Below are 17,131 nucleotides of genomic sequence, written 5' to 3'. Positions count from 1 at the left end.
TACATACCATTAACCAACCTCTGCCTGCTCAGTTGGTGCTAACTCTTCATGCACAAATCAGAAGCCAGCGTCCAGTGTTGTTAGGCAGAATTTCAAAAAGCAAGTTTCTAGCCCTGCAGAAAATTATTATATTGAGTAGTCTCTGCCTAACATAATTATTACACTGAATATTTCACCTGAATTTTGCAAACCACATAATTTTGTTTAGTAATGGGAATGATTTCCTCTAAAACATAAAGGAATAAGTAATGACCATTTAATTGTTTAATTAAAGACAAAATCCAGGTTTACAGTGTTGGTGACAACTCTGTATATGCTCCATGTGCCCATTTGCATTTAAAGACAAAGAAATCTGTGAATATCACTTCTAGAGAAGCACGTTTATCCCAGAGCCCACTGAAGATAATAAAAAGACCAGCATGTTACACCTATTTGTAGAGTAGACACAGGTCTGGCCTCTCAAGCACTAAATGCAGTGTGAGGCTCTAATTTGCTGTGTTCTTAGTATCGATGGTGTGGGCAATGAGGTCCCATGTGCTTGGTAACACGCATGCCTGAGCCTTAATCAAGGACTGTGTTGGGTGCCTGGAAGCTGTCTCAGCTGTACTCATGCTAATATTTAGGTGCTAATAAAGACAGAGAGCAATGACTGATTCAACAGCAAGCAGCATATTATTGTAGATGGATTTATTGTATCAATGACATCCAGTCTGTTGATGAACAGATGCAATACATCTTGCACCATATTGGTTTGGTTCTACCGCTGTTATGGTCCTATCTGGAGCAGAAAACCATTTGGCCGGGTTTTGAAAAGAACTACTAGATAGAGTAATTCCAAGTATATCACATTTGATGGAGCCATGTACTGAAAAAATGGCCTTTTAATCAATTCCAAAATGTCAATCTCTACCTTAAAAAGGCTAGATATACAGACGGGTAAATGCAAATGTAAGTAGGTTTGAAATTAAATACATACTGTACCCCTGTAAAACAATAGGCAATCCTAATTCTGTACACATTAGCCTGGCATATACTGTATGTTATTCATTTATTTTACACTCTGCAGAAATATAGAAAAGGGGCACCCTCTTGTGGCCAGATCTGCAGTGCACCAGGTCGAATGGAGCTAAATATCATCTACTCAGATTTACTGATGTTCATTCAGTGAACACAAATGATTAATGTGTGCTCACTGAAGTACAGTGGATTGGTGTAACTTGATGTGAAATGTTTATTATGTAATGTACACATAAACAACTTGTGAAATATCCATGCAATTAAGCAAACACAAAAAGAGGCACTGCTAAACTAGCATGTAATTTGTTAGTATTTAAACTACACAATACTTTCTTTAGACAGATATTTCATTAAATGTTTCTGCATTTAAATTGAAGTTCACACAATATCACCATAATGTGTTGGATAACCAAGTAAAATTTTTTCATAGTTCTTCAAAATAATGTTTATTACTCATGGTTTGCCAATTACATGAAAGGCATGATACAATAATATTGCTGTTAAAGATCATTATTTTGTGCTATAGCCAAAATGGTTATTTTTAAGATAATTTCTAAAAGTACTGTCTGTAAGCTTATACAATTACTGTTTTACACTTTTTGCATGTTAGTTTTTCAGTTTGATACTTGATATTGCTTGTGAATTGCCTGCTGTAATATACATGATTATGTGTCTTTGCCCTCATGCATCATTCTGCATAAACTGAACTCAATGGTTTAATCGCGTCTCCCATTCCAGCCTTTGTCTTTCATACAAGCAGAAAAATGAGTAGACAATTTGAAAATCTGGCAAATTACATAATTGTGCAAAAGGGAACTGAATAAGTTGGGTACAACAACAGAATAGGATAGTAAATGTTATGTGTTAAATTGTTCATCAAAATAAAAACAGAGAGACAGGGGCTTCCCAGAATGCATTTCGAGATTATTTGAAGTTACAATGAGTACATGGTACAAGCAGGTGAGCCATAGTAATTCCCACAGTGGCAAATGATTCCCTGTATTTGGTCCCATTATATTCCCTGCACATTGATCTATCAGCAATGAATTATAATTTACTTCTGTATAGCATAGGTCCATGAGCTCATTTTAAAGATATTGTGTATGCTTATATGAAGTAAGCTAGCATGGGTCCTAAAGGCCACTGCTTGGCATCCTAAAGCAAAATTGGACTTATTCTAAGAGTAATTGTCTGTGATGAACAATAGTAGTATGTTCTTAGATATAGGTAGCAATGAAGGACATGAAAAAGTGACAATAGTGCCAGTACAGAAAATAAATTGTAAATACTTTATTTAACACTAAGAATTACATACAGAAAAAGGAGCTGGGCTGAACAGCATATGCATCCATTCCATGACAAATAAGATAAAATTGTAACCTTTTATCTGTATTAATGTACCCTCGGAGAAACAGCCGACTGGTGTTGCCAGAAATACTGCGTATTCATCCCACTGTAGCATCAGAAACAAATAATGCTCAAATGAAATAAAGTGGTCAGGACTGGTGGACGGGACAGCCCTTCTGTGCAGTCCTGAGCCTTTCCAAGTGGGGTTGTGAAAACTCAGGTCCGCATTATGGTACAACTGATTGCTGATTGAGCGTGGAACAGCCAGCATGTAGTCAAGGCACTTGAACAGACTCGGAATCATAGTTATTTTCCTTTATATGAGGTAGAGATACACACATGGGATGAGGGGACATTATAAATAATTCTGGCTTTATCCTGTGTATTTTTGTTTTTTGTTTGTTTTTGTTGTTTTTTTTCAAGTTAAAAGAATTCAATAATTTTTTAAAACATTTAACACAAAAGAGCTCAATAAGTGGGAGGTGCTAACTGGGAAAAGTAAAACGGCCTGGGTTTGTGAAAACCTCAGATCCCACATAATTCACCATGTACTCCAGCAAGAAACACAAAACTAGAAAAGAAAAACAACCATGAGAAATCTGATACGAATACCTTGTAAATGCAAGCCCACAACAGCACTGCAGGACCAGAGGAGCTTCAGCTTGCTCTCACACCTGCACTGATTTTCATTATTCTTGGTATGGCTGCCTGTCTTAAAGTCTCCCAAGAGGGCAGCTCTGTCAGCCTTCACACTCCCAACAGATTTCTGCACATACAATAATTATCTGTAAATAATCATCATTTTATAAAATATATTTACATGTATGTAAAATTCTTCTCTTCCAATAATATCTGACCCAGTACAATATAACTATATGTTGTAATGCACATGTACATATAACTAAACTTCATTTACAATATGTTCAGAACATGTTGAACTATGAAAGCTCTGTGTGCCAATGATCATGTAAAGCAATCCAATCAAATCAAATATTTGTGCAATGTTATCTATGCTTCCAGAAACTACAGATAAACCAAAGTAAAAACAACTGGTAGCTACCAAGTCGAAAATGTTCTTGCCTTCGCTAACATGGGAGTGAAAGCCAACATTTAGCTGAAGATTAGAATGAGAATGCAGAGAAGTTAGCATCTTGTTTTCCTGACAGATGTTTCTATAACTGAAATTATGCCAGTGATCATATGTATACAGGATGTATTGCTATTCCTTGATATGAAGTGTATGTGTACTTTATGTGCATTTGTATTTTTATTTTTCAGAATACTCTGGTTTTTGGTGTGTGTGGGCTATTCTCAAGCTGTTTAGTCATGTTAGCTATGTGACAGAATAAAAGGTCACGATAATGGCCACAAGAGGCTCAGTATTCAGTTTTTGGACAAAACAACAATGTGTAATAAATTTAACAGCAGTCCTTTTCTCAGAGTTGAATCATACATACTACATACATGAGATAAATCCCAACTCTTGATGCCCACTCAGGCATGCACGCACGTGTGTGCATATGCGTGTGTGCGAGTGCGTGTGCGTGTGCGTATGTGTGTGTGGGTGAGTGTGTAAATTTACTGTGCCATTTAAAATACACTGTCAGTATCTGTATAGGAAAAAATACTGTACAAAAACAACTTACAGCTTTGTATAAACATTAAAACTCTTATAATCAATATATTTCATGTATTATAGATTTTGGTCTTTAGTAAACATTAATAAATTGATTTAGGTAACCACAGTTTAGAACAACACCATCCACCTTTCTGTTGTACATCTTTTACATTCATCTCATGCCCAACCCACAAGGCAAACACATACCTATAATATATGACCAAAACTTGACCAAAAAATTGATCATGCTCAGAAAAATGGTAAAGCACTGGATCTTGAATTGTTTTGTTGATTAACAACAACAATAATAATAGTAATACTAGTAATAATAATAATAATAATAATAATAATAATAATTATAAATTGAGTTGAGAACATACACGAAATTATGCAGAATAGATTGAAATAGTAAAAAGATTGCAAATGTTCAGATTGTAAAACACGCAAGTACAAAGGAAAACTATCTTTCCGGCAGCCATTATAGTTTTACAATTCCACCCCTGTGAGTCGCTCTGGATAAGAGCGTCAGCTGTAATGTAAATGTAAAGGCAGGGCTTTCACCATCGATGGCATTTGTCTCTCTTATTAGGAAGGAAGATCCTGCCATCTAGGCTGCTAGCTAGTTCTGCTCGAAATAACAGAGGGAGATTGGATTCATGTCTAAGACATACTGTATAAGGTATTCTTGCAAATGCTGGGATTATTGCTTCATGTTCAGACAGTGTCAAAACCTATTTTACAGTAATCTTTTATACCAAGTTGTGTGGGTTGTGAAGGGCTAATCCCTCAGTCTGAAATTAAAAGCATGTAGAGAGGCTAGGAAAGCTAATGCAGCTAGTGTTATCAGACATTACTTTCAAATGAATAGATAAAATAGATAAGGGATCACAATTAACTCAAACATAATAATATTGACTTCAACAAGAGAAGCTCAAAATTATGCATGGAATTTACTAGAAAAAAATTCCTGCAATTAAAATGTCAGAAATAAAGCTTGTTACACAGAAACAAAGACAATATACACTTAATTTGAGGCCTATTCCAAAGGCCTATCCTGTTCATATTTAAAAAGAAATTACATACAAAGAGAACAGGGCAGTAGGTAGTATATTCAGTTCAGGAGCAGCACTAAAAAAGACAAATAAAATGTAAAAAATATACAAGGGAGAAAATAAATGCTACAACAGTTCTCAGGGCTGGCAATATGTACAGAAGAGGCAAAGAGAAAAGGAAACAATTTAAAAACATTTAGAAGATTGGAAGATGGGGTGGCAGGTCGGTTCAAAGAAAAGTAATACCAATACTAATATGTATACCATATAGACAGCTATCTTTTCTGCTTCTGGTAAAGTGCCGATAACAGAAATAGAATCAGAGGGGATGAAAGCTAGGCTGGGGAGTGGGGATGTGCTACTGGATGGGAGACACATTGTCCTTCAACCTCTCGACTGCGTGGAGCAGGGAAGCGGGGGTGGGAGGTTGTCCGCTCACAGAGGCCCGTGGCGAGTTTCGTATTTGGCTACCACGTTCTTACAGCGGCCCAGCTCCTTCCTCAAATCCGCCACCTCCTGCCGCAGGGCGGCGTTCTCTTTCTCCAGGAAGTTGGCCCGGATGGCGATCTGGTTCTCCTTCAGCCGCCGGGCGTCCCGCGACCTCTTGGCTGCCAGGTTGTTCTTTTTGCGCCTTGTCCAGTATTTGTCGTCCTGCTCAAAAATTGCAAAATGAAAAAAAAGAGGGAGGAGGGAAAAGTACCCAATTATATTTTGTAAGGTTAACTCACACTCACACGGTAAACTGAAGGTCTGAGAATGATCCAAACTTGCTACCTATACAGATCAATACAAAGGGCTTTCTTAAAGGAGGGAATATGACAAGATTCCCTTGTTGTGTTGAATGTGCTACCAGATTCAGTGACTGGCTATTATTTTCTATTTTCAGTGGATTTTGGGGATGGTTAATTGTATGTGGTGATTAATTGTGCCGGCAGTTTTTGTAGTAGATGAACTTTGGGTTGCATACAGCTCACTATAACTGTTAAGTATGTGATGCTGTGCTTCAATTGCACTCAAGCAACACAGAGAATGAATGTGTTGCCATGGTTTCAGCCCACAGTCCTTTCAGAATACCAGCCCCCTCCCACTTTAGATCACTTTAGATGGTTTGAAAAATATGCAAGAGTATAGGGCCACTTTTATTCAGTCGCTTTGTCAATCCTCACGCCAAACACATGTTAAAGAGAAAGAAAGGTCTAATAAAATCCATCTTTTCTTTCCAGGGCATTGTAATAAGCATAAAATGCTTATTTCAAGCGATCATTAACTGTTTTTGATTCTGGAGTAGCATTTATAGTACCCAGGCTTGTCACTACCATGAGTTGGGGTTTTGATTTTAATCTTACTTGCACCTGTTAAAAAAACCCAAAAGCTATCCAGGACAGTTTCATTGCACTCACATCTATTTACTTCAATAATTGTTGCCTGTGACTGTTAGTAGATTTTCCCATGTCTGTTGGTGGCAGCCAAATCAGCTTTGGGCATAGTGTTACACCATAAACCCTTGCCTGGATTCACCTTTATTTCAACAAACCGCAATGACAAATCCTTTAATCCCTGACCGTACAGAATTGAGCGATACCAGGAAATGGAGAGTCACATGTTCAGTCTGAACATGAATGGTCAGATTTAAGCCTCTTAGCCCTATCTTGCGGCCGCTCTGGCCAATGGGAAAGTGTATAAAACAGGTCAGATTCAAAGGAGGAGCTGAAGGGGGTTGGTTAAATAGAGAGGTGCTGTGTTACCTTTCCCAACTCTCTCTTCAAAGACTCGTGTCTCATTTTCACAATTTTATGCACTCATCTTTAAAGCCATTACAGTCATTGTTATATTTGTAAGGACCATCAGAATCATTATATGTAATAAACCTATTATGAACCTATTACCTATTATGGTATATTATTGACTCACAATGGAAAAGGATGTCATACCTCCGATTAACACAGTAATAATCAGTTAGCTAGAATTGACTGAACTTTTACAAACAAAAAATAATTTAGTTCAAAAAGTTTGAAATCAGATAAGGACATAAATCTGAAATGAAGTCTACAGTACAGAAGAAGGATTTATTCTCTCGCACACATCGTAACCAGCTCCAAATTACCTTCATTTCATCAGGGATGAAGACCTTGCGTGCCTTTTTGATCATTGGCTGAGGCTTCAGCTCCTCCTCAGAAAACTTGCGCTTGCGGGGATCGAACATCTCCTGGCCGGGGACGCTGGACAGCGCAAGGTCCGCCGGGTCGGGCTCATAGCTCACTGCCACCTGGATGGTCTCAGGGTCGATGGGGCTGGGAGTGTTGCGAGATGAGGGCAATACTGCGGGAGAGACAGACAGGAACAAACCGGTTAGGGTGATTTTCTCTCATTCCATCAGGGTGTACCATCTCCTAATTGTTCAAAATTACTATTTCTTTGACTACGCAGACCAGGCTGCAGTGGGTGATCACAAAACAAGAACTTCTCTTATGATTTGCCAAGAATTCGTAGTGAAATTTTTATACATTAAACTGCTTAATTACTCAATAAAAAGAGAAATCCTTCACGAGGAGCAACAGAGCAATGAAATATCACTGCTATCATCTAAGCAGTGCTGCAGGCACAACCAGGAATGGTTTAATAAAATTGTATCCACTAGGGGGCACACAAGACATGTGCAAAATAAGGCTGCACTGCTTTTCAGACAGTGAATATTTAAGAGTTTGCAGACTGCCAGTGAAAATTTATTTCACTCTAAGTATGATTAATTCACTGTGCTGTTGAAAAATGGACTTTAGACTTTTAATGTTCCTGCAAATGATTTGTGTTCAAGAATTTGCACTGAGCTCTATAGTAGGGTGCTTGAGTTTACTAAATAGCACCTCATACCAAATCTTGTGTTACTTACTAGAATAAAAGCAATGCAAAGACCATCATTCAGAGATAACTGTGCAGGGATATACACTGCAGTAGTTCTGCTGTTTACAATGCATCAGCCAGTGGCTGCATACATTATTCTCCAGTTCATCACAGTAATACAAAATATAATGTCAGTTATTTTTTTCTATTTATTCTGTCATTTGAAGCAGTAGATGAACAGAAATTGGCTCCACTGGGAGTCAATGATTGCTTTAACAGGAATTGCGGTGAGCATTTTGCACAAGCCTGCTTTATTTAAAAGAATAAAGCATGCCCCTTATAGATGTTCGCTAATTATAATTCAACACTTTAATAATGCTTTCATGAGCTGTTGCTTCTCTGCTCACATTGAAAGAAACATAAACTAAATGAGTAAAATCATATTTGATGGGAAGGAATAGTATGTATAATTAATTCAACCACGTTGAAAAACGTCCATGACTTTATTTCAGAAATATATCAGAGAAAAAATGTTTTTTCAAACAAATCTGACAGGTAAATACATGCTGATGCTACAGAAAAAATCTAATTCCTTCAAAATACATTCCTGCTCAAACCACCTGCAATTTCTCAGTTTACAGTAATTTAACTCCATATGCTACAGTCAAAACCTCTAATCTCGATGCAAAATTAGCCATCTAAGCATAAATTGCTGTTAGTGAATTTAATCAAGTTGGGAGAAGAGAGAACTGCAGACTGTGTTCTTGATTTAGACTGAACCAGTTCAACAACAAAAATAAATTCACTATATAAAAGAGGTCTACAACATCGATAATGAGAGCATTCAATATTAAAAGGAGAACATCAGATCAGGGATTTGTAGATTGGCTTTCACATAAAATCATTCAGTCTCCATGGAATTAAAATGATGTTTAACAATTGTCAGAACCATTTTGGGAGTGGCTCTTGTTTGATAGGCACAGTCAGAAAATGTCAGCTCACTGATCCAAATGCATGCATCCTTGCAGTATCAATTTCAAAGATGTAATCCTTTCAGAGAGAAAGGGTAACCAATCTGAATCTGACTCTGTATTTATTATTTAAAATAGGAAGTTTAGCACTCCTCAGAACCTCTGGCCTAAACCTCACAACAGCTAAATGGTTTCCATGACAAATGGTTACCTTACAAGACAAGGACAGGATGGGAGAAATCTGAGGAGAAATGTCTTGGTGACTGAGGGGCGAACAGCGTAGAAAAAAATAATGCATCGAGAAGCAAAAGCTGACCGCCCAGAGCGCAGCGAGGATGAGCCGCAGTGTGACTGGCCAGTGCAGACAGCTTCTGTGCTCAAACTCCCCACGTTCACACAGTGCAGGGAGCTGGCAGTGTGCCAGGGGTCGAGCCCCCTCGCCCCTCCCCACCCGCTGTGCCGCCGGGGAAACCGCAGACCCACAACAAGCTACCGCTACGCGGGGGCTCAAGTGCCTCCTTCCTGCTTAATCAACCCCCAGTTTCCGAAAAGGCCCACTCAACTGCACTGAGGACAAGCCAACGCCACTACATCAACAAGGATTCCATTTATCGGGCTCGTTAGCCTTATTTACAGTTCAGCTAATGGGGCTGATTGTTCAAAAAGAGATACAAAACACACCATCCTATCATTCTCTCTCTTTTTTCAATGTGGTTGCTCATTCATTTGCATTGCGTAGGCTGAGGCAGAGCTGATAAACTTTGCAATCTGAATGTGTCAGGTTACAATAGAAGGGTTAGCTGCCTGACCAACAGAATTTATTAATTCCTTTGGAGCAATCTGCAGTGCTGCCCAGAAGTACGGCTCTGGTGTGCTCTGAGGAGTGAACTGTGAATGAACTTTTAACAGGAAATCCAGCTTTCCTCCTGCGGGACCCAGTGCAGACAAACCCCTTCATTTTTACTGCTGCATGCACGCAACATAAGCTGTCATACAAACTGAGCTCTACAATAATAATAATAATTATTACTATTATTAAAGTAATCAGTCATCCTTTTTCCTTGCCCACTGATCATGTTTTAAATGTCTATTCATATTTCATATTTAAACTTCAATATAAGCACATTCATAGATTCCTAGTTATGAATCACTTCTGGGCAAATGAGAGAGCTGTAGGAATTAAGGTTTTAAACTAAATTAAAATCAGGTCCCCTGACATAGGAAACTGATTAAACGGTAAAACGCAGCAAGTACTGGTTCAGAATATTCCTTGATTTTAAGATTTAAATTATGCCAATCTTAAATATACACAACATGGAGACTTGATAACAGAGGTGGTTCATCCAAGGAAATGTCTTCCATAGCCAGCAAGATGATTCAATCAGACATTTTCAGGGCGTTAGCGTGCTTTTCATATGTGTGCAAATGGGTGCTTCCTCATTCCGTTCCCTTATCAAATCTGAGCCCTGTGGTTAATTTTCATTAATAATGACATTACACTTTAGGTCTTAAATGCACAGTAGGCTATACCTACTCATAATTTTACAAAGGAATACAAATTCTAAAAATGAATCATTTATAAATCATAAAATGTTTATTTTAGCCGTTTTGCGTGAAAATAGTGTCCGAGATGAATTTCTCTCAAGAATTTAATTTACATCCCTGGAGATTTGTTTTAATTGCATAACAAGGCATTACAAAATCCAAGTGAGTGTTTTATCCCACTATTTTCTATGCAACCCAGGCTTGACAAGCTTTACATTTTCAAAGCATTTAGGCTAGTTCCTCCTCTGAAAACTGAGTTAGACTCAAGGAGCATGATGTCACTCTCTGAAATCTCACGGTAAGCATGAAAATTGCCAGCAATTTGCACAAAAGCGAACCAACTTGTGCCAGAAAACAAGCCTGTATGTTGGACAAGTCTATTAACCACACATTTGGCTCGTCTGTACAAGCATAGCTCTGTGTGAATAGAGCAACTCCCTCTCATAAATGTCTCTGTTTGCAGACAAGTAAAATATCAGGAAATATTTAAAAGAGGAGTTATTGTCTTTGCCTTTATCACATGGATTTAGCAGTGAAGCCTACTCATCAAGTCAATATGCTGCACCTCCCATTATGATATTGATTTATTTTTTAAAACAATGTACATCTCTTTTAAATAACTATTCAGACATATGACCAAAGTAAATTTGATCAAAATGAGCAAAATATGAGCAAAATAAATAAATAAATTTCATTGTGAAATATTAAAAATAAATTAACCAATAATTTGAATTAGATGTGCAAATTCTGTCTCTCGCAAACTCTTTTAACTTCCCATTAACATCCATGTTATTTTTTATTTCACTTAAAATATATGAACAATAACACAATACCCAATAATCATACCTCTTCTTTTTATTATTTCTTTTGGGACTGGAAGAAAGCATATTGCAATTCAAATAAAATGGGTAACTCAGTTGCATGCAGGGAAGACTACATGGCTGTTCATTTAAATGTCAGCTGGTTTAAAGCATGAATATTCAGCATGACTGGCGAGTAGCCCCACGGCCTAACACATTTGTTTTCCTCCCTCCAGCTGGTGTCTTATTGGCTGGCCCTCAAATGAAAGTCAGTCCACTGCACGCCTTTTTTAATGTGACGGAAGTGAGGCAGATGGATCAAAACATGCTTTGCACAGCGTGCTCGGAAACGTGACCTGTAACCATATTCAGCTCACTCGCTGACTACCAGAAGCAGGAATGTTCAGTCTCTGGATTTCTCACTAATAAAGTAGCCTGCACGCGCACACTCAGTGCCTACAAGTATTCTCTTAAAGTAAGGATATTTATTAGCATTTTTAAATAATTGGAAATAAAGAAAGAAATAAATTCAATTGCATTTTGATAATTCTCTAGGATATAGCTAGTAAAAAGTAGCCACATTCTATTGGCTATTACCCTTACCTGAACTTAAGTCTGAAATGTGCCAGCATTTTAAGCAATGGCACAAAAGTTAGGTTAAATTTAAAATAACATTTTAACAGTTAACAATACCCTGCTGCTATGTGCACCTACTGTAGCATGCCTAGTGTAATTCTAGTCATGGCTAAGAGCTGAAGCGCTGCTGGAGTAGCACTGCGTTCACGTGAGAGCTCCAGGAATGTGACTGCCTGCCAAAGTACAGTATGTACCTAGAACAGAGATCGCATGCTGTGACAAGCAGAGTCTGCAGTGTGCGCTGCACACGGCACCTCCATGTGTCCGTCACGTGGACCTAAAAGCTGAAAGATCCCCAGCCTGCCTCACGTGAGGGTTAATGTGCCGGGGAGGAGGGACTGAGTGAGCGGAGGGGCCAAACCAAACCAAAGAACACAAACACCCATGAGCAGGCAAAGAGACCGCTGGAACTGAAGTCCAGTCCTGATTGCCTACCTCTGCCAAACTCTGTCAAACTTCCCACATTTAAATAATGACTGTAAATTTTATTAATATGTATTTTTGCTAAATTGCACTTTTAGGACATTCCAGCTATATACTGAGCTGGTAAGCAATGCAGCTCACCAGTACACATTCAGTTTCCCTTCATGTACTGTATTTCATATAAGACTTTTTGTATCTTAGTTATTAATTTAAATAATTAATGAAAACAAAGCCATTGCAATACCAACTGTGAAAACAATATAATCCAATTAAAAACATTTTCGCCGACATAAGAACTGTAAAATAAAAAAGGGCTTCATATTAAGTTGGAAAACAATTTTTTTATTGCATTACCGAAAAGAAACTAAATATAGGTTAACCCCTTTTCTTTTTCATATTTGACCTTTGTAACAAAACAAAATATATATTTTTAATTTCAAATTAGCAGGAAGCAAAGGTCAGGCTGCGCCAAAAAAAAAGTCTGATCCATGCTGAGGTTAGAAGAAGACCTCCAGCTGGAAGCACATTTTCTTGCAGTGCGCATCAGCAGTGAACCTCTAAACTAAACACAGCAGCATCAATCATACTGAACGTTTTCTCAAGCTACATGCCTCAACATGTTGTTTTTGCCTAAAGGGGATGTTTACTTCTGCACACACCTTATTTTTACAGTTCAGCAAACAAGATGTTATTGAACAGTCCATAGTGGTATGCTATTTAAGGCTAATCCAGGCTACAGATATAAGTAATTTTTGTGAAGGCAAAGACAATATACAACAATGGATAATTACACACTTTCAAGTGTAAGTATGTTGCAGAAAGCAATAAAACTATCAGATTCATTACTGAGGTAAGTGAAGTATTGATATTGCAGCCATCTGCAATGGTACTTGAATCATACTGAATTTAATCTATGTGAGAGACACACTCTCCAGTTATGCTTTCACAGGACAGCTTTATTGATATTAAGGCTGCATGCAATTCTGGTCAATTACTCTTCCTCTGGCTTTCTACATTGTGTTTAACAACGCTGTTTAGTAGCATGTGTACCTTAATACATAACACTCACCCAATAATTCTGGGCAACATATTCTGTGCAACAGTCACAAAAACACCTCAGCTATTAAATTATTATTATTATTATTATTATTTCCTTTGTAAATGAGTCTGTGTCAATAACCTTATTTTTTGTGTGTCACTGGACAGGGTATGTAGGAATATGAATTTAAATTTATTTATATTAATCATGATCTCGTTTCAGGCAGAAAATAGCTGCATGCTGTCTTCATTAAATCAGTATTATTATACAGTAAATACAAACTTTAATCTGTAATCGCTTTAGTTTTATTTTAAAGCTATGACATCACATTTCATGTACATAATTACTGAGTAAAGGGCATGTCTATGTTCACTGTGTCATTCCTTTGACCAAGATTAACTGAAGTGTTTAACCAAGCATAAAACTGAACACATTCAAGGTACATATACTTTCAAAGAAATATGTTCTACAGACCTTATTAAAATATAGGCCTATATATATATATAAGGATGACATTTAAAAAGCTGCAATGTTGCAGGTATTAAAATCTGCCAGTTTAGATCTTCAAGATTTTATTCATCTGATGTTCCTTATTGCCCACCTGTAATTATTTTATAGAACTCAACTGGAGCGTTTTATTTTATATGCTACAGAAACACACTGCCACCATCTTCCTTCTTCTCACATATATTACATTTGTATAGTCTGATCAGTTGGTGCATGCAGCATTCAAGCACCCTCAGGTGGGCATTTAGCCTGTCTATGTATGGATTTGCTTGTTGAGCACTCCAGGTGAAAATGTCAACATGTTTGGTGCATTTTTTTTCTCCAGGCAATTGGCTCATTTCACAAAGACATTGCCTCTGCCTGGTTATTACTCTGGAGGAGACTTCCGAGGCAATCACATGTTTTGTTCGAGAAGGGTGGGTTACCTGATCTGCTGCTGCTGTGGATACAGTTCTGAGAGACCATGGCTGTGTGAATGGATGTGGTGGCACGGTTGCTGAGGTCCATGACTGATGGTGGAGGTGGCACCTGCTGCAGGGATGGCTGCTGGTGCTGGTGCTGGTGCTGGTGCTGGTGCTGGTGTTGGTGTTGGTGTTGGTGTTGGTGTTGGTGCGGGTGCTGGTGCTGGTTTTGGTCATGCTGAGAGGGACTGGAAGGGATTCCATTTTCAGAGAGAAACTCCTCAAGGTCCATGTATTCCAACTGAAAGTTGTCTCCATCGTAAGGCAAAGTCTTGTCCCACAGAGTTGGGCCCAGGAAAGCTGACTGTGGAGCATTTCCATCATCATCTAACTTCTTCTCCTTTTCCTTTTCTTTTCCAAAACCTAGAAAATGTAAAAGTCCTGTTACAAGGGAAATGCATGACTGTCCAGATACCACTATTTGTTTATTTGTCATATACTTCCATATAAAATAAACCCAAAGGACTCCTTACAGTTCTTGTTGGTATAATTGCTCATTTAAAAAATAAATAAATGTAAGACTCTAGCATATCTGGAGATTCAAGATAATTGAACCTACAAAACGCACTTCTGCAGAACACAGTTACAGGCTTTTATATATATCTATAGCCTATATATATATATATATATATATATATATATATATATATATATAATTTTTTACAAATATCTAAATTATTATCAGAACTTAATGATAAAATGTTTCCAAATATAACTTTATAGATAGAAAGCAACGAGGTGGCAAACTTTACATCGAGCATCACAGACAAATGCTCAAATCCCTTAATATGTTTAATCACAGACAAATGCCCGAATCCATGTAGGCTACGATCCAAGCAACCGATTTCATGAATAGTCGAACAGCTAAATGCATTTGGACATGTAGCCTACAGTCCTGAAAAAGCAATCACAATTAGATTGGTGGGTTCACGCTATTGACAAGCACAATTACCTTTTGCGTTCACTTAAGTTATCTACCAATCTACAGTATTTAAAAGCATGCATGGATACCTAGCAAGCCTAGTATGCATAACCGACAGGGTTGCCAGACGTCTGGTTCTCAACCGGAATGTCCGGTCCGAGTAACTGATTGAAACCCGACAGCTCCCGTGTTTAATCACGATTACGCATATTAGTGCATATGCATATTAGTTCGACAAATCTTACATCAGGCCACCCTACCAACACCGTATAAATAGCATTCAAGTAAGCAATAGCCTACTGATGTCATGGACACTGTAACCAGAAATCGAATAAATTACATAAAACAGGCTATACTGTAAAATACAAACGGTGTAAAACGCTGTTTAAAGCGTTTAGCTAGAACTAGAGCTAGGGTTACCGAAGAACACACCATCTAGACAACCAGCACTGAAAGGTTATAGTTGGCTATACATTCTTGACACTTCGGTTGCTTGCTGGTAAGACCTAACTTATCAAGTAAGTGACAGCGAATTATTGTTTTGCTAAATTAACATTATTCCTTACCTTCTTCGTGGTGAAGTGGCAATTTCATTGGATTTTCCAGCAAGGATTTCAGAACCCCATGAGTTGGAGGTAAGAAAGTTGGGTTTAAGGGGAGAGGTCTTGCCATCTTCTCCATAGCTTAAAGGGCAACACAACTTTGTATTCGAAAGAATTAGCGATGGAAAAAATAAAAAAAATAAAATGAAAAATCAAAGGGAAATAATCTCCGACAAGACTGCTTTGACTAGTTTGCGATCGAACCCGCTATGAGATTACCACCCCAAATCACTATTTTTTTAAGATGACATTTACTTTCGACTACTTATTCGGACAGAGCGAAATCTTTACTGCGGCTATTCTGAAAAGGCTAGCAATTCCATGTGTGGATACTGACAGCCCTGACGTCAGGGGGCGGGAGCGGTCGTGCAACACCGCCCCTTGGGTTAAGGAAATATATCCATCGTCAATGCGTCACTTAATAATAATAATAATAATAATAATAAGCGTTATTATTATTATTATTATTATTATTATTATTATTATGTATATAATAATATTTATATTATTTATATATTATTATTAAGTGTAATTATTTTTCATGCAATTTATTAATTTTGACACCATAATCGTTCTGTAGGCCTACTTGTTGCAAATTGAATTAATTATCGTTGGAATAAGTAAGCTGATTACATACATTCGAATAATATCACGTGTAGGCTAACAATAACTTAGCAAACGCGTTTAGCCAACAATGGTGCGCTCCACATGCGTCAAACCAGGGCGACCACAGGTCCCAGTTCTGCCCATGAATGATTTCGCACGTGGATATACGCGTGGAGTAGCTTCAGAATGGTGCAGGTGGACGAGATTGATTCGCCCAGTTTCTCTTTTCATGGAAGATTGAAAGTCTGACTATAATGCATTTATTGGTTTTCGTCCGTGTCAAAGTAGCAAGAATTTTATCTTTTTCAGGAACCAAAACATATATTTCGAAATATATTTTTTAAATACATTTTTTACAGCGTTGTGAAATCCCTCAAAATAAGTTGACATGGGTAAATTTGTATCTGTCACTCAATGTACCGACAGTGGGAGTGATAGCGGATTGACCTACTTTTATCCAATTGCAGCTGGAAGGCTGGAAACGCCTCTACGCTAAACAGTGGTCACATTGAATCTCATGTGCTCCCACAGGAAAGTGTGCAGGCGGAGCTGAAGTTGGGGGTTTACTGTTTCAAATTCAATAGTGGTTTTGCGCTCAGATAATGTTGTGCAGTGTGCAGCTGGCATTCGTAGCCTATTTGCTAAACTACACAATTTCTAAATTCATGTTTGAACTTGTATTTTCGATTAAACCGTTCGAACTTTTCTCTGCACAGCAATATAGCTATAGCTAATGCAAATGAATGG

The 17,131-nt window shown here is 37.8% G+C and overlaps 1 protein-coding gene across 2 annotated transcripts; it reads right to left on the bottom strand.

The window, feature by feature from the left end:
- Positions 1 to 2,292: 2,292 nt before the first annotated feature.
- Positions 2,293 to 16,116, bottom strand: hlfb (HLF transcription factor, PAR bZIP family member b). 2 transcript variants are annotated; one of them, XM_064323076.1, is made up of 4 exons: positions 15,743 to 16,116; positions 14,219 to 14,617; positions 7,139 to 7,353; positions 2,293 to 5,685 (listed from the first exon to the last, which is right to left on the bottom strand). In XM_064323076.1, the coding sequence occupies exons 1-4, from the start codon at positions 15,855 to 15,857 to the stop codon at positions 5,470 to 5,472; spliced, it is 945 nt and encodes a 314-aa protein (XP_064179146.1). In that variant the 5' UTR covers positions 15,858 to 16,116; the 3' UTR covers positions 2,293 to 5,469. The 2 variants fall into 2 exon arrangements, with proteins under 2 accessions (XP_064179146.1, XP_064179145.1); XM_064323075.1 differs by having other exon boundaries at positions 2,293 to 5,688; positions 15,743 to 16,115.
- Between the last annotated feature and the right edge of the window lie 1,015 nt (positions 16,117 to 17,131).

The sequence above is a fragment of the Anguilla rostrata genome, chromosome 2 (assembly GCF_018555375.3).
Source record: "Anguilla rostrata isolate EN2019 chromosome 2, ASM1855537v3, whole genome shotgun sequence".
NCBI classification, from domain to species: Eukaryota; Metazoa; Chordata; class Actinopteri; order Anguilliformes; family Anguillidae; genus Anguilla; species Anguilla rostrata.
This window is presented reverse-complemented; position numbering and strand designations above follow the sequence as displayed.

Excerpts from the sequence above, each read along its gene's own strand:
- hlfb (XM_064323075.1), bottom strand. The coding sequence starts at position 15,857 with ATGGAGAAGATGGCAAGACCTCTCCCCTTAAACCCAACTTTCTTACCT. Across the intron at positions 14,618-15,742 it reads GCCACTTCACCACGAAGAAG|GTTTTGGAAAAGAAAAGGAA; the intron begins GTAAGGAATAAT and ends TACATTTTCTAG. Across the intron at positions 7,354-14,218 it reads CCACAGCAGCAGCAGATCAG|TATTGCCCTCATCTCGCAAC; the intron begins GTAACCCACCCT and ends TCTCTCCCGCAG.